The 17,023-nt window shown below is 33.2% G+C and overlaps 1 protein-coding gene across 4 annotated transcripts in view; it reads left to right on the top strand.

Moving 5' to 3' along the window:
• The window catches only part of VPS13A (vacuolar protein sorting 13 homolog A), a 227,052-nt gene that overhangs the window by 194,707 nt on the left and 15,322 nt on the right, over positions 1-17,023 (top strand). For 2 of the 4 annotated variants that reach the window (XM_069476374.1, XM_069476372.1), the window contains one exon: positions 4,844-4,955. In XM_069476374.1, coding sequence (XP_069332475.1) covers positions 4,844-4,955 — 112 coding nt within the window. Of the gene's footprint in view, positions 1-4,843; positions 4,956-5,149; positions 5,892-7,535; positions 8,104-17,023 lie in introns of those variants that run through there. The other 2 variants (XM_069476375.1, XM_069476376.1) reach the window with 2 other exon arrangements.

Genomic DNA, 17,023 nt, shown 5'->3' with positions numbered 1-17,023 from the left:
TTGTTTGTGTTATCTATGATTTCTTTCATCCATGTTTCCTAGTTCTCTTGTAGAGATTTTTCACCTCCTTGGTTAAATATATTCCTAAATATTTTACTTTCTTTGTAGCTATTGTGAATGGTACTGACTCTCAGCTTGGTTTGTGTACATTGATTTTGTAACCTGAGACTTTACTGAATTTATTTAGCAATTCTAGGAGTCTTTTAGTGGAGTGCTTGGGATTTTCTTGAGTTAAGATCATATCATCAGTGAAAAGCGATAGTTTGACCTCTTCTTTCCAAATTTGGCTACCCTTTATTTCTTTCTCTTGCCTGATTGCTCTGTCTAGGACTTCAGTACTATGTTGAATAGAAGTGGTGACAGTGGGCACCCTTTTCTTGTTCCACTTCTTAGGGGGAATGCTTTCAACTTTTCCCCATTCAGTACGATGTTTGCTGTGGGTTTGTTATGTATGGCTTTTTGCCTAGTTTTTTGTGGATGTTTTATCATAACAGGGTGCTAGATTTTGTTGAATGCTTTTTCTGCATCTGTTGAGATGATCTTTGTTTTTGCTTCTGCTTATTTAGTCAATTACATTTATTAATTTATGTATATCGAACCATCCTTGCATTCCTGGAATAGCACCCACTACTTGGTCATGGTGGATTATTTTTTGAGGTGATGTGGAATTCGGTTTGCTAGTATTTTATTGAGAATTTTTGCATCTAAATTCATAAGGGATATTGGTCTGTAGTTTTCTTTTTTTGTTGTGTCCTTTCCTGGTTTGGCATCAAGGTGGTACTGGCTTCATAGAATGAGTTGAGGGAGTTCACTCCTTCTCGATGTTATGGAACAATTTTTGTAGAATGAGTACCAACTCTTTTTTGTAAATCTGGTAGAATTTGGCTGTGAATCTATCTGAATGTCTCTGATCTGGGGCATTTTGTTGTTGTTATCGGGAGATTTTTTATTACTGCTTTGATATCATTGCTCCTTATTGGTCTGCTCAGTAGTTCTATTTCTTCCTGGTTGGATCTGGGAATGTTGTATGTTTCCAGGAATTTGTCCATTTCATCTGTATTTTTAGTTTATGCACGTAGCAATTTTTATAGTATTCATGGATAGTTTATATTTCTGTGGTATCAGTTGTAATATCTCCTTTTTCATTTCTAATTGAGCTTATTTGGGTCCTTACTCTTCTATTCCTCATTAATCTAGAAACGGGTATATCAATTTTGTTTATCTTTGCAAAGAACCAATTTTTTCTTTCATTGATGCTTTGTATCTTTTTTGTTGTTGTTGTTGTTTTCCATTTTGTTTAGTTCTGCTCTGACCTTTGTTAATTCCTTTTTCTCTGCTGGCTTTGGGTTTGGTTTGCTCTTCCTTTTCTAGTTCCTTGAGATGTGACATTTGTGGATTTGTGATGTTTCTGTCTTTTTGATGTAGGCATTTTAAGTCTGTGAATTTTCTCCTTAGGACTGTTTTTGCTTAATCGCATAGATTTTGATAGCTTGTGTCCCCTTTGTCATTTAGTTCAAGGAATCTTTTGATTTCCATCTTAATATCATTATTGACCTAATAATCATTCCGCAGCAGGTTCTTTTATTTCCATGACTTTGTGTAGATTTGAGTGTTTCTCTTGCAATTGATTTCCAGTTTTATTCCACTGTGGTCTGAGAAGGTATATGGTATGATTTTGGTTTTATAGAATTTGTTGAGACATGTTCTGTGGCCTGAGATATGATCAGTCTTGGAGAATGTCCCATATGCTGATGAGAAGAATGTATATTCAGTAGTTTTGGGGTAGAATGTTATGTAAGCATCTGTTAGTTTCATTTGTTCTATAGTCACATTTAAATCCAATGTTTTTTAAATTTATTTTCTGCTTCAATGATCTGTCCAGCTCTGACAGTGGGGTATTGAAGTCCCCATCAATTACAATGCTACTATTTACCTCTTTGCTTTGATCTGGTAGAATTTGTTCTATGAATCTGGGAGCTCCTGTGTTAGGTTCATATATATTTAGGATTATGACATCTGCTTGTTGAATTGTTCCCTTTACCATTATATAATGACCATTTTTGTCTTTACCATTGTTGATTTAAGGTCAATTTTATCTGATATCAGAATGGCTCCACCTGTTCTCTCTTTTGGTTTCCATTTGCATGGAATATTTTTTTCATTCCTTCACCTTGAGTCTGAATGATTCCTTGTGTGTTAGATGTGTTTTCTGGAGATAGCAGATACTGGGCTTTTTTTTTTTTTCTTTATCCATTCAGCTAGTCTATTCCTCTTGAGTGGGAAGTCAAGCCATTCAAGTTTATTGAAAGAACTGGTAAGTGGGATGGATTTCTGTTCTTTCTGTTGAATAGAACTTTGTTGTTCTGTTTTACCTCTTGAGCCATTGTGGTATCTGGGCTTTGACCTTCAGCTTTTGGGTAATTTTACACTGATGGGTATCTACTGTGCTGATCCATGTATAATGCAGTTCTGAGTATTTCTTGCAGGGCAGGTCTGGTCGTGACAATTGCCCTCAGTGTTTACTTGTCTTGAAAAGTCTTTATTTCTCTGTCAATTATGAAACCTCGTTTTGCAGGATACAAAATTCTAGGCTAGTAGTTGTTCTGTTTAAGAAGACTGAACATGGGGCCCCAATCTCTTCTGGCTTACAAGGTCTCCCTTGTGAAGTTTGCAGTTAGTCTGATGAGTTTTCTTTTGTAGGTTAATTTTTACTTTCTTCTTGCTGCTTGTACAATTTTCTCCCTCATTTTGACTTTGACCAGGTTGATGACTCTATGTCTTAGAGATGTCCTATTTGCTATGAATCTTCATGGTGTTTGGTGACCATCTTGTATCCTAATGTCTAACTCTCTGGTGATAGAGGAAAATTTTCCTCAATAATTCCCTCAAATAGGTCTTCCATGCTTTTTGCTCTTTTTTCTTCTCCCTCAGGTATACCTACAATTTTTATAATAGTTCACTTTGCATAATCCCATATTTCTCTAAGTGATTGCTCAGTCTTTTTTATTCTCTTTTCTGCCTCTTTGAATGACTTGGTTAGCTATAGAGGCTTATCTTCAAGCTCTGAGATTCTTTCTTCTTGATTTAGTCTGTTGTTAAAGCTTTCTGCTGTGTTTTGAAATTCCCTATATGACTCTTTCATTTCTTTAAGTTCTGGTATATCCTTTCATATGTTGCCTAGCTCCTTGGCAACTTTTCCTTTTGTTGTTGTTGTTGTTGTTGTTGTTGATTTCCTGAAATATTCTTTTAGCTTCTTTTTGTTGATTTTCAACTGTCTCTTCAATTCCGTTCATCTTATTTGCCCTCCATATTTTGAATTCTATTTCTGTCATTTCAACAATTTCCTTATGGTTGGAGTCCACTACTGTATCTCCACCTGACCTCTTGGGAATATCAGGCTATTTTGTTTTTTCATGTTGCCAGGGTTCTTTGCTGGTTTCTTGTCATCTGAATCCTCTTCTCCCAGCTCAGAGTTAATAGGTTTGCGGGGCACCTGTTCTCCTTTGCTGGGAACTGTCTTGCTTAATTAAAAGAAGGGGAGGTCTCTAGGTGCTGCTTTTGTGTCTTACTCTAGAATGTTGACCTGGCAGGGGAGGGGCAGGTGCACTGAGAGCCTGTAGTATAGCTGTTTGGTTTGTCCCATTCCCCTGTGATTGCTACAGTTCAAGCTAGTGCTGGATGATCCTCGTGCAGGGTGGTGGGTTGTTCCCCAGATCGTTGTTAGGAATTCAAGTTAGGGGCTAGATGAGATCCTTTCCACAAAGGCTGACATTGTGGGTGATTGATTGCTCTGCCTGGAGTCTCCCCACAGAGATGACAGTGGCAGGTGGGTGAGGCCATATAGGCAGTGGTTGTGGGTGACCGGGCTTTGGGTGTTTGCTTAAACCAGATTCAGCCGTAATGGCAGCTCAAGGCTGGGGGTCCCTGGCAGAGCATTGGACCCCAGGGTGGTTCTGTTAGCCCATCAGCAGTCCCATTCTGCTCTTCACTGGAGGATTTATCCACGTTTGTGCCTATACATATGGGTACATTATGTAGTATTCTCTTAATAAATATTTATTGAATTTGTGATATTTGTTGAGTAAATGAACAAGTGAAACATTCTCACTACCATACAGACAAAAATGTTAAATAAAATATTACCATACCAAATTCAGCAGTGCATGTATGTGTTTGAAATAGTACACATCAAGCCAACGTGGAATGTGAAAAATGGGAGAGTATATGAACATTAGAAAACCATGTAATGTGATTTACAACATTGATAGATTGAAAAAGATAAACCATATGAACACTACAATGACCAAAAAAAAAATACTTATTTAAAATTCATTGCCTATTTAAGATTTTCAAAGACTATAACAAGAAAAGAACTATGGACAAACTAAAAGTAGAAATGAAGCTTCCTGGCTTGATAAAGGATGCCTTTACAAAACAAAAAAAAATTGCTGATGTACACTATACTGTGTAGTATATTGCTAATGTAGTTCATGGAGAACTCTTAACCTTTCCCTGTAGCCAGGAATGAGGCAAGGATGACTGCAGTCCCCTTTTGTTTCTAGCACTGTACTGGAGGAACTAGATAACAGTAAAAAGAAAAAACAACACTTGCTTAATTCCCTGATTATTATCTGAATGTCTTATAAAATCTATTAACAAACTTCTTTATACTTCTAATATTTTTCTAGATAACATACATTGTTTATGTCATAAAAACAAATTTAAAATTAGAAAAGTGATGTAATAGTTTATCTGAAAGAAGATTTTTAGTAATTGTATTTTATAATGTATTTATGAGGTTTTGAATAATTTTTTAAAATTATGTTACATTTTCTTCCTTTAGAGCTACAGAGACTTCTGAAGTAGAGAGTTTGCGACCTCCTCGGTTCTTTAGTGAAGATGGGGTTATCAGACCTTACAGGTTGAGGGATGGTACTGGAAATCAAATGTTACAGGTAAATGAAGAAATCTCTTATAAATTAAGATAAGTCAAATTAGACTTTTTTAAAATAGCAATTTAATGCTTTAACTATATGTTGGATTATTTGGGCTTTATATGTTTTGCTTAATTCCATTTATAAGTTTCTTATATTTACTTAGGTTTTAATGTACATTTATTTACTATAAGGTTTTTTTTTCTTTCTTACAGGCATCAAAAAGTTTGATATGAAAACAGTTAATGCATGACTTTGCAAGTGAAAGCCAACAATAGATTTTAGTCTAAAAATTTACAAACTACGTACTGCTGTTTCAGTATTTTGAGTACAAAGAAAAGCTTTTGTATTGGTAACTTTTTATAGGAATTTTAGTAAATCTGATCTTTTTATAGGGTATTCTTAGTTCTACACTGGATTTGCCGGATTTGTTGAAAGCCAATGTGCCTTATATGCCCTCATGGTTGGTGGTGCTTATTTAGCAAATTAGACCATTTGTGTTTGGGGTATTTCCTTCTGTTTATCAAACCACTGGTAGCTTTTATACCAGATATAATCCTCATATCCAATTAGGCATGATGAAGGAAAAACAAAACTCAGAAACACTGCTATTGCCAGATACTATCGGATTCTTATGCTTTGCTTTTAAAAATGCTCAAATGGCCATGACCCTCTTCCTGCTTTATTCTAGTATAGTTTGTATAAAACCTTGTGAGATTTTATAAGCAGTTCACATACAAACCAGTGTTTTTTAATAAAGAAAATTACCTTTTGGGACAATTTGAGGGTAGAATGTTTTATCTGTTTAGAAAACTTTCTTATTTGGTAAATCTGACTTTTTAAAATCTGGATTATGATGTAGGTAACATAGTAATCACATATAGTCTATACCAGTATAAAGTCTTTTCTGTGATTTAGATGTGGAATACTAAATTAAATCACTTGTTTGAAGACAAACAAGGAGTCATTATGTTATATAAACTTAAAGATATTCATGGTAATAATTGACTCTCAGAATGTGGAACTTCCCTTATACTTTTTCGTATTTTAAATATTGTCATGTTTAAAGTGATCAGGGTAAAGATTTAAAACTAATATTTTACCTACTGCATGCAGAGTATATAATATCCCATAAAATATACTTGAAATCTTTCTTTGAGCCTTCTGATATATTAAAAAGTAACCATAAAGTTAATGTGCAATATATAATGATTTTATATGGCATTTTAAATGTTTCTAAAGCATCAAAATAATTCTTTATTAGGATAGAACTGGCAATCTGTTGTGAGGTTGTGCTCTAAAGGACGTACTGTGCAATTTCTACAGTAACAGTGTTACATTGTTCTTTGGAAAATAGAAAAATTGCAGAAGTCACCTAAGGCTGATATGATCAAAACATGTATTTCTACCCAGTACCTGCTTTCCCTTATTAGAACACAATTAATGTGTTACTAACATTTTACTAAACTGAAAGTTGAGTAGTTTTCAAAGCACATTTTTAAAAACTAAAAATATTTCTTGAGAAACTATTTTAATATATTAGAAAGTAAGAATGAGTAGTGAGGAGAGTTTAGAAATATATCCTCATTGTTAGTGAACAGATTTTAATATATGAGGAAGCCATGAGATATCAGTAATTTCTCATATTTGATAATTTGATTTCAGCAACAAGTACATTTATTCTATACCCTCATTAATTGTTTTCTGAAGCTTTGAACTTTTGTATTTAAAGGTATGACTTTTAACTACATATTTTTAAGGATGCATATTTAGTAGGCCAGTCTTAGCATTAATTGCTAAAAGAGCTATTTAAATGACTAAAAACCCACAATTCTTATCAGCCACAATACTTGTCAATCCTTACTTCAGCAAGAATATTTACACATGTTAGCTGGAATACCTGTAGGAATTTGCCAGATGCCTTAGGATGTTTTCAGTTAGCATTATTTTCCTATAGATGTAAGAAGTGGGTGGTGGTTTTGGTTGTAGTGGTATTTTTTGAATCAAATTTCTAGTATATTAGCAAACTTTTTAAAGTATATGAATACAAGTACTGTGGAAAATAATTAGATGATATGTAAACTGGATTCAAAATCTCATCTGCCTACATTCCATCTGAGTGATTTAATGATGTTGCCTTAGAAAATGTTTGGTATTTTCAAATGTTTCTCCTTTTCTTTTTTTCTAAAAAAGATGATATATTCACTAAACTATATATACACCTATATGTAATAATTAAATACAAAACATATTCTTTCATTGAGTACCTTTCTATCTAGTATGTAGCACATTATTATAGCACTTCCTGGTAGTCAAAGTTGCCTGCTAAAGAAATAGAATGATAATTTTCGTGTATTCATAGAGTACTTTATTGGTATCATCAAACCATTTTGTACATTGAGTTTGTACCAACCAATGGAGTTGAGTCTTAGTTCTATTAGGTTATGGAATATTATATCCATAATTACAACCTGAGCCACAGCTGAAAATCTGCTGTAAAATTCTGACTCCTTGAACACTTCATAGTTTTACATGTTTTCCAAGCAGTTTGTCATATATAACTAACCTTTTTGCTTCTTTTTTCCTTTACCATGCTTACAGAAAATTCAGTTCTACAGGGAGTGGAATATGACTCACAGTAGCAGTAGTGATGACGATAATGATGATTAGTCAGATCTAAATTGTTAAAATTCATATGTTCTCTATCATTTTACTTTGAATGTTTTGTATGACTGCTACCATAATGCCCATATGTCCATTTTTAGGGAGATAAAATACTTCATTTTAAAATGTTTTTTTACACAGCTTCATAAGGCAAAATGATTGCATTATTTAAGCACAGAAAAAATGTATATTATATCCAAAGTAGGGCATACTATATATTATAGTATAGATTTGCTTTTATATATTTTGAATCTTTGTATTACACAGCTTGTTTTTCAGAATTAAATATAATTTTTAATGTTCATTAGTTTTGTTTTAAATTTTATGCTTCTTAGCAAAAATTTTTTTGAATGATCTCTGTAAATTTTGTGAGCTATAATGTAATTCCCTTATGTAAAAAAAAAAGAAAAAGAATAGTAATAGCCATTCAATGTTTTATATTTATTTAGCATTTTAAAGATATTTTTGTCAAATTTCTTTTAACAACAATAATAAACTTATGTAACTTGAAGCAGTGTGAATTTGTTGTTATATTCCAAAATCATATAGGTGAAATTGCTATTATAAAAAACAATCATGATTTGTCATAGAAGGTTAGATAGTGAAATAATTTATAGTTTGAGAATGAAACAAACAATGGTCTTTTATTTCTTTGTTTACTTTTTATTGTTTCATTTACATAACTTTCTGCAAAACAGTGAACAAAATTGATTTTTGTGGTCATTATATTTATTAATTTGCATATCCATATACTATGTCCCTATTATAAAGTGTTATGGATTAATTCAGACATTAGAACAATTTTTATAGTAAACATAATTGTGTATATTTTTTTCTCACTAATATTAGGGAAAATGTTATTTATGTCTCCGAAAGATCCATAAGTAAATCTATTTTATGTTTTGTACACTGAAAATTTTTTAAATTTCATCTTAGATGAAACTGTCCTATTTCTCTAGTATATCAGATGTACTTTAAAAAAATTTCTTAAAAATCTCTGAAAAGTGAATGATTCTTAGTAGTTATAATGTTTAATCTCTTATGACTGCTACGCTTTTAGATCAACAAAGGAACATTTGCCTTGACTTATAATAAGCACTTTGCTTATATTGAGCTTATATTAGATTATAGTAGATCTAATTGTGGAATTTTTGATTTAAATTATTTAGCCCATGATTTCTGGCTTTCTTCTAATTCTTAGGTTTATCACACTTTTATTTCTATAAATCATTATTCTCTACGTTCTTTGAAAATGACTATTTTAGGTTTTAAAATACTGAGCTTACCAAACAAAAAAACCTAAAAAAAAATCAGCTTTTCTGAAATTTCTACCTGCCTAGTATTCATTCCAATTAAATAGAAATCAAGGTCATGTATGCTGGGACTAAGAAATATGTAAATGTCAAAGAATTTAATTACATTGTTTTCATCACAGTAGGATTCTTTTATTTTTGGAATAAGTAAATAAAAACAGTGACCATTAAAATAATCAGAGACTGAATTTGTATTTGTTGTGCACCTACTTCTCTCTCACCCTTGGCCAAAATCAAACAAAACCTACTATTTCTTCTAGACGCTAGAAAGAACACAGCCTGTTGTTATATATTGTGATTGTGTATGCCTGAGGAAGAAAGGATCTGGAAATGTCTTCACTGGCTTCTTACATTCCAACTCTGCTAGGCACAAAGCCTTTGTAAAAGAGAAAATGCTAAACTACTTGTTTACAAGACAGTTGCAAGAGTTTCCTGTGGTGGTTCTATGACACTTCTATGGCACAGGTTTCATAAAGATGATCTTAACCTTCTATTCCTTAAGAATTTATCTAGAAAAGGTTCTTATTTCAATAGTGACTTACCATTTTAATAAAAAGGAAATTGGAGGTAGGACTGTGGTTATTTAAAATCTCTTCAGCAGTGAAAAGATTTTAAACAATATTCTAGTAACTAATAAACTTTGCTCATGTGATCTTAGAGTTTCATTATTCTTCATTTTTTAACCCTTAGAAGTGAAATATGCTCTTTAATAGTATGATCGCCCTTTTTTCCTGTTTCCGCCACAGTGAAGTTATCTTTTCAAGCTTCTTTGACCATAGGTATTAATTACTTTTCCAGTTTTGTAAAAAAAAAAAATATTGCTTTTATTAGAGAAAAATTTAAGGCTGAGAATGTCTCTGTTGTTTTCTTGATGGAGGTATAGGACATGGACAAAAACATTTTCTCATTTCTTATGAAATATGTAGAAAATGAGTTCACTTTTAGGATTTTAATGAGATGAACTGTTCTTTTATTAGTGGCTCTATAATTAACTAGAATTTTTTAAGTGGTAGTATCTAATAGGAAAGTCTAGTGAGAAAGCTGTGTTTGAAAATTGATTATGTAATACCACACCTTTCCATATCCTTTAACTTTCTTTTATAGTCCAGATTTCTACATGATCATTGCTTATGTGCAGAAATTGGAAAGGAAGGTTCTCTCTTCCCTAAGAGAGTGATTTACCTTAAGGAGTCTTTATTTCCCTTTGTGTCTACTTGACACTTAAATAACATATTGAAAACTGGTGGGAAGAAAAATTTGTAAAAATCCTGAAATTCTGGACACCCATGCTCATGGATAAATAAGTTTATAAGAGCCTGTAAATGAAATTAATTTGTACTCACATTGGATATAAATAAAGCAAATGTAAATCCAGAACAATATTGCTGATTTTCAATATTCCTTATAGAGATGGAAGTCAAAATAAATTTCCATTCAAAACACACATCATTGATGCAATGTTGAGTGTTGATTTTAAGGTCATGTTTTTAAAATGTATAGCTGGAACCATTGTTATGTCTATGACTAAGACATCGGTATTCAAAAGTATGCTGTTGTATCTGTGTCTCCAGATCGTATATACTAATGAAAATGACTGCTGTTGTAGCTACTAGTTTGTCTCATTTAAGTCCTGTAATGAAATTCTGCATTAAACTTTCCTGTGGTGATGGGAGGAAGATCAGAAACAACCATCCAACCGATTACTAAATACTCTTTAAACTTCAGTTTTTTGTTTTATAGATTTCTTGCCATGTATTTATAATAGCTCCAAAATAGTAAAGGTTGTATGGATCTAAATAAGATGATGTTAAGTGTGCATATGGATTACTAATTTAGATCAAGTGATAACTATGATGGATGTGTAAAAAAGGCCAATTTTACTTACTCTATTCTTGTATCTTTAGGATAAATGGAGATCAGTTAAAACTGTTTAGACTGTTAATCTTTCAGTGAATGAATGTCTGAATTCAGGAAGTACAATGACTACAGTCAGCACTATACAAAACATTATAGGAAGTCTTGAATGAAAGGAGAATAAAACACATATGATTTCAAATAAGTCTGTGTTAGAGAGCTAATTAGAATAATTTATAACTTTCATATGTAGAGATTTATGGTTCAGTTTGTTTTAGTGTGGTAGGACATTTTCATGTTCATAATTACCTCTCAATGTGATAAATTTATTTACCAATTATTCCATATCAACAATGTGTATAGCAACAATGTGTCTCCACATATCAATTTTAGAACAAATGGTTAACAATTCTATAAAATTGGCTTTTAATGTAATCTTTTTCATTACCTACACATATTCTAAGCAATGAAATGGTAACAGGGATTTCTAAATTGCATTATGCCATTCCTCTGGATCTTAGAAATTCTCAAATATGTGAGCATTCAAAATATTATAGGCATTATTTGTGTTTTTTAAAAACAAATAATCAGAATAGTCACAGATTTAGCTAAGTGTATTTAATTTGTCTTAATTGGGCATATTATATTTTTCTATTATAAATTATTTATCAATAACCTGTTAACTACATTATGTTTACAAAGGTTTTCTGAGTGTATTCAATACAACTTGGCATTTCTATGAATTAAAAAATTTAGAGATCCTCACTTCCATGGAAAAAGCTAAATCTCTCTTATGATTCAGTTTGCTGACATTGATTCTCAGTCTACAGTTTCAGTATTTTATAGAAGATATGGAAAATTTCAAAAATTAACATAGATTAATTCCTACATTGTTAAAGCAGTATGTGCTCATTAAAGTAGGAAACTATAGAAAAATAAATTATCCTGTCTTCCTACCAGTTATGGTGTATTTTCTTTTTAAATTTTGTATTCACATGGCTATGATCTAAATATATAAATTGCCATCTTTTGTTTTATTCTACATTTTTATCAACAGCATTATTAACTTCTGAAGATTAAAAAAAGCATCCGATTTATAGAATAATCCCCGGTGTGGGAAACCTAGTCTTTATTTCTGGAGCACGTAAATAACCAGCAGAACCTTTTCTTTATTTTTACAGCCGACGTAGAAGCTTTTTCTTTTTCATTGAACATATTTGTGGCTTTTGACTCTATACCTTTTTTAAAATTTTCTTTCCTTTAAATACATAAATCTGTTAAAATCTGTGTGTGACTATGTATGTCTCTTTTGTTGTGTGTGAGTATTGATAGCTGAGTTGTCCCATTGCAGCAGTATATTCTTAACCATTTCAAGTACTTTTTAAATTTTATTTATATTGTCTTTGAATCATTTACAAAGATATCATAGTTGCCATTATGTAAGTTGTTATAGAAGGGAGGCTGTTTTTGTTTGTTGTATATTTCTTTTCTTTCAGAAATTACAGATGTTTATAATTAGCTTCAAACACTGCCATAATAGCAATTGGAAGATAATTGCCTTCAGCCGACGTGGTCTTTCCCTTTACTTCAAGAGGAGAATTACAACTAATCTGGAAGAAAGGGCTCATTATAGCAATCAGATCACCAGAGTAGTGCTGAACACTTCCTGGCTTCATCTGAAATTTTGAGTAAGTGGAAAAGAACTAGGAGACAAAGGCTTATTGGCTTTCACTCTTCATTTTATAGCTCTTCCTCTCCAGAAGGACACTTCTGAATAGGATGAGAAAACTGAAGAGAGTCAAATTTTGTTATCCAGGCAAATTAGAGTTCTTAGCATCTCAGATCCCATGGAAAAGATTACCTATCCAACGTGGATCAATTCTCATCCCTCACTTGTTAGTTTAACAGATACCTCTTAGGCAGTCTTTGTCACATCATTTTCGAAGGCCCGGACTGTTGAACATTTAATAGTATGTACCCCTGACTTTACTCAGGACCAGTGGAATAATTCACACCACTTAGAACCTTCCAGTATTACATACAAATACTTTTGAATAAGATTTTGGAGTTAATTATGTTTTCCTCTGAAGGTAATGATTTCACTTAGGGGAGGTTCAGGTTTTCAAGTGTAAAATGAATTTATTAATTCTTTTTTAATTCAGTAACTTGAATGACACTAATTTGATTTCTAGCTCTCTTTAAAGTTTGTCATCATTGCATCTCTTTAATTTGTAAATATAGTAAGAAAGGATAAATGCTATTATAATAAAAAATTCAATGCATTTTAACATGAAAAGAAATTCTCAAATGTGAAGCCCAGGTAGGTTTAATTTGATTCTTACCCTCTTTTTACCAAGGATGTGTAAATAGAGCTAAAACCGCAGTAAATATTATTAGCTTAGAAGGTCTTCAGCCTTGATTAAGCTAACGGTGCTAAATTCTGACATGAGACTCAACTCATGACTTCTCTGCTGATGTGTTAGAGCTCTACCTAATAACTTCCCCCAGTTATTTTGTACAGACACAAAGATTCTCAGCATAAGGTGAGTTTAGTAAAGCTCATTCAGGAATACGTGTGTCTGTGTGTGTGTATGCAGACATGCTCTAACAATAATATTGTTAGAAGATTAGAATAAGTTACAAAAATTCTATTTTTTATTGGCTAAATTTCCCGTGAAAGAAAGGATACATTCACTTGCCAAATGAAACAATTTTCATACAAAGTTAGATTAGAGGCCTCTTTCATTCATCTGAAAACAAAATTTAATGTCATCTATGAAAGGAAGTACCATTTTTTTTTTGGTTTTTGTTTTTATTAGTTAAAAGTCTAGTTATAAATCCAAATGAAATTGATATCCTAGTCACTTCCTATGATGACTCTAATGAATTGTAATGGTAAATTCTTGGTGAAAATTTACCACTGTAAAGGACGCTATGGCAATCATTGTGGAGAAATACACATTTAGACATTTCTGAGGTACTTAAAAAGTATGGAGTAGTTGTTTGACGTAGAGATTTCATGAAGGCACAGTGTTGGAATACAAGTATGGGATATTGAATATTTTATGTAAAGTTAACCATTCTGGAATAAATTGCTAGCCTACTTTGAACTGTGAAGTTGCCAAAAGAGTAAAATGTATAATTATATATGTGTAATTGAGCTTTTGCTGGCTTGATTTGGTAGCATAGTTTATACCATTACAAAGAAAAAAATTAATGCCATGTATTCATTTGTTTTACAAGTCTTTGTTAAACTCCTGTTTGTTATATATCAGACATTTTTCTAAATATTAGGCCCTGAAGAGAGTAGCCAAGATTCCTCCTCATCCCACATGAGCTTATAATTGTAGTAAGCTTTATTCTGGTGACTGGGGATAAATACATGCCATGTTGGAAGCCAGCCCTATAATGTCAGATCTTCACAGTCTTCATTCCTATTTGTTGTTTAGCTGCTATATGCAAGGCTCCAAGTGTAGGAATCAAAGACATGTAAGATATGACTTGTCTTCAAAAGAGAGAATGATCCCTAGGTATTACATGAAATTGAAGCATTGCAAGAGACATGTGGGATATCTGAATCCATATTTAAATTGGAATAGATGCAGTTGGAACTGAATATGGAACTGTTAAAATGAGATCCCACTGCATCTATTGGAATACATATGGTTCTTCTGTGCTAACTCATTTTGATAATAAAAATTATTTGAGATACAGCAATACCCTGTGGCTGAGGGCCTGGATGCTGGATGCAAGTAAACCTAAGTTCAATTCTAGCCTCTTAGTAGCTTTATTATCTTTTATTATGTTTATCTGACCTCAGTTTCTAGACTGTAAAAGGGAGATAATTGTAGTACCTGCTTGGTGTTCCTGGGATTAAAGCAAATGGTTATACATAGCATACCTCAAAGAGATTGTTGGTTTAGTTCCAGACCACCGCAATAAAGCAAGTCATGGAAATTTTTTGGTTTTTCAGTGTATGTAAAAGTTACGGTAACACTACTGTAGACTATTAAGTATACAATGGCATCATTTCTGAAAAATCAGCCAGACATGGTAGCATACCCTGTAGTCCCAGCTACTCAGTAGACTGTGGAGGGCTTGAGCCTAGGAGTTTGAGGCTGTAGCAAGTTATGATCCTGCTACTACACCTCAGCCTGGGCAACAGAGCCAGACCTTGTCTCTTTAAAAAAAAAAATTATTGCCAAAATGCTAAGGATCACCTGAGCCTTCAGCAAGTCATAATCGTTTTGTATGCCTTAATGATGATGGCTGCTGACTGATCAGGGTAGGGTTCACTGAAGGTTGGGGTGACAGTGGCAATTTCTTAAGACAACAAAAAAGTTTGCCCCATTTATTGACTCTTTCATGAAAGATTTCTCTGTAGCATGTGATGCTGTTTGATAGCATTTTACCAACTGTAGAACTTCTTTCAAAATTGCAATCAATCCTCTCAAGCCCTGCACTGCTTTATCAACTAAGTGTATGTAATATGCTAAATCCTTTACTGTCATTTTAACAGTGTTCACAGCATCTTCACCAGCAGTAGATTGCATCCCAAGAAACCACTTTCTTTGCTCTTCCAGAAGAAGCAACTTCTCACCTGTTCAGGTTTTATAAGGAGATTGCAGCAATTCATTCACATCTTCAGGCTCCAGTTCTAACTCTAGTTCTCTTGCTGTTTCTACCACATCTGCATTTACTTCCTCCACTGAAGTCTTGAACCTTTCAAAGTGGTCCATGAAAGTTGGATTCATATTCTTCCAAACATCTGTTAATGTTGATATTTTTGACTTCCTCCCATGAATCACAAATATTAATGGCATCTAGAATAAACCCTTTCCAGAAGGTTTTCAATTTACTTTGCCCAGATCCATCAGAGGAATCACTATCTGTGGCAGCTATAGCCTTACAAAATGCATTTCTTAGTAATAAGACTTGAAAGTCAAAATTAGTCTGATCCACGGGCTTTATAATGAATGTTGTGTTAACAGACGTGAAAACAGCATTAATCTCCTTGTACGTCTCCATCAGAGCTCTTGGGTCACTGAGTGCATTGTCAATGAACAGTAGTATTTGAAAGCGATCTTTTTTTCTGAGCAGAAGATCTCCATAGTGGGCTTAAGATGCTCAGTTAACTGTGCTGTAAACAGATGATCTATCATCTAGTTTATAGAGCACAAACAGTAGGTTTAGCATACTTCTTAAGGGTCCTAGGATTTTGGGAATGGAGCATTGGCTTCAACTTCAAGTCACCAGCTACATTGGCACCTAATGGGAGAGTCAGCTTGTCTTTAGAAGCTATGAAGCCAGGCATTGGTTGCTCTCTAGTTACGAAAATCCTAGATGGCATCTTCTTACCATAGAAGGCTGTTTTGGCCACATTGAAAATCTGGTGATTTGTGTAGCCACCTCCATCAGTGATTTGAACTAGATCATCTGGATATCTTGCTGAAGCTTCTATATCAAGATTTGCTGCTTCACTTTGCATTTTTGTGTTATGGAGATGGCAACTTTCCTTAAACTTTATGAACTAACCCTCTGCTAGCTTACAACTTTTCTTCCACACCTCTTTTCCTTCCCTCTCAGCCTGCATAGAATTAAAGAGAGTTAGGGCCTTTCTCTGGATTAGGTTTTGGGAATTAGGGAGCATACGAAGGAATATTAGGGAATGTTGTGGCTGGTTTGATCTTTTATCCAAACCACTAAAACTTTCCCTATATCAACAGTAAGGTTTTTTGCTCTCATCATTTGTGTGTTCACTGGAGTAGCACTTTTAATTTCCTTCAAGAACTTCTTCTTTGCATTTACAACTTGGCTAACCGCTTGGCACAAAAGAACTAGTTTTCAGCCTATCTTAGCTTTTGACATGCCTTCCTCACCAAGCTTAATCATTTCTCGCTTTTGATTTAAAGTAAGAGACATGTGACTCTTCCTTTCACTTGAACACCTAGAAGCTATTGTAGGGTTATTAATTGACCTAATTTCAATATTATTGTGTCTCAGGGAATAGAGAGGCTAAAGGAGAGGGAGAGTCAGGGAATATCCCATCAGTAGAGCAGTCAGAACACACACATTTATCGATTAAGTTTGTCATCTTCTGTGGGCATGTTTGTGATGCCCCCAGATAATTACAATAGTAACATCAAAGATCACTGGTCACAAATCACCATAACAGATATCATAATAGTGAAAAAGTTTGAAATATTGCAAGAATTACCAAAATGTGACACAGAGACGTGAAGTGAGCACATGCTGTTG

Source organism: Eulemur rufifrons, chromosome 7 (assembly GCF_041146395.1).
Source record: "Eulemur rufifrons isolate Redbay chromosome 7, OSU_ERuf_1, whole genome shotgun sequence".
Classification (NCBI taxonomy): Eukaryota; Metazoa; Chordata; class Mammalia; order Primates; family Lemuridae; genus Eulemur; species Eulemur rufifrons.
This window is presented reverse-complemented; position numbering and strand designations above follow the sequence as displayed.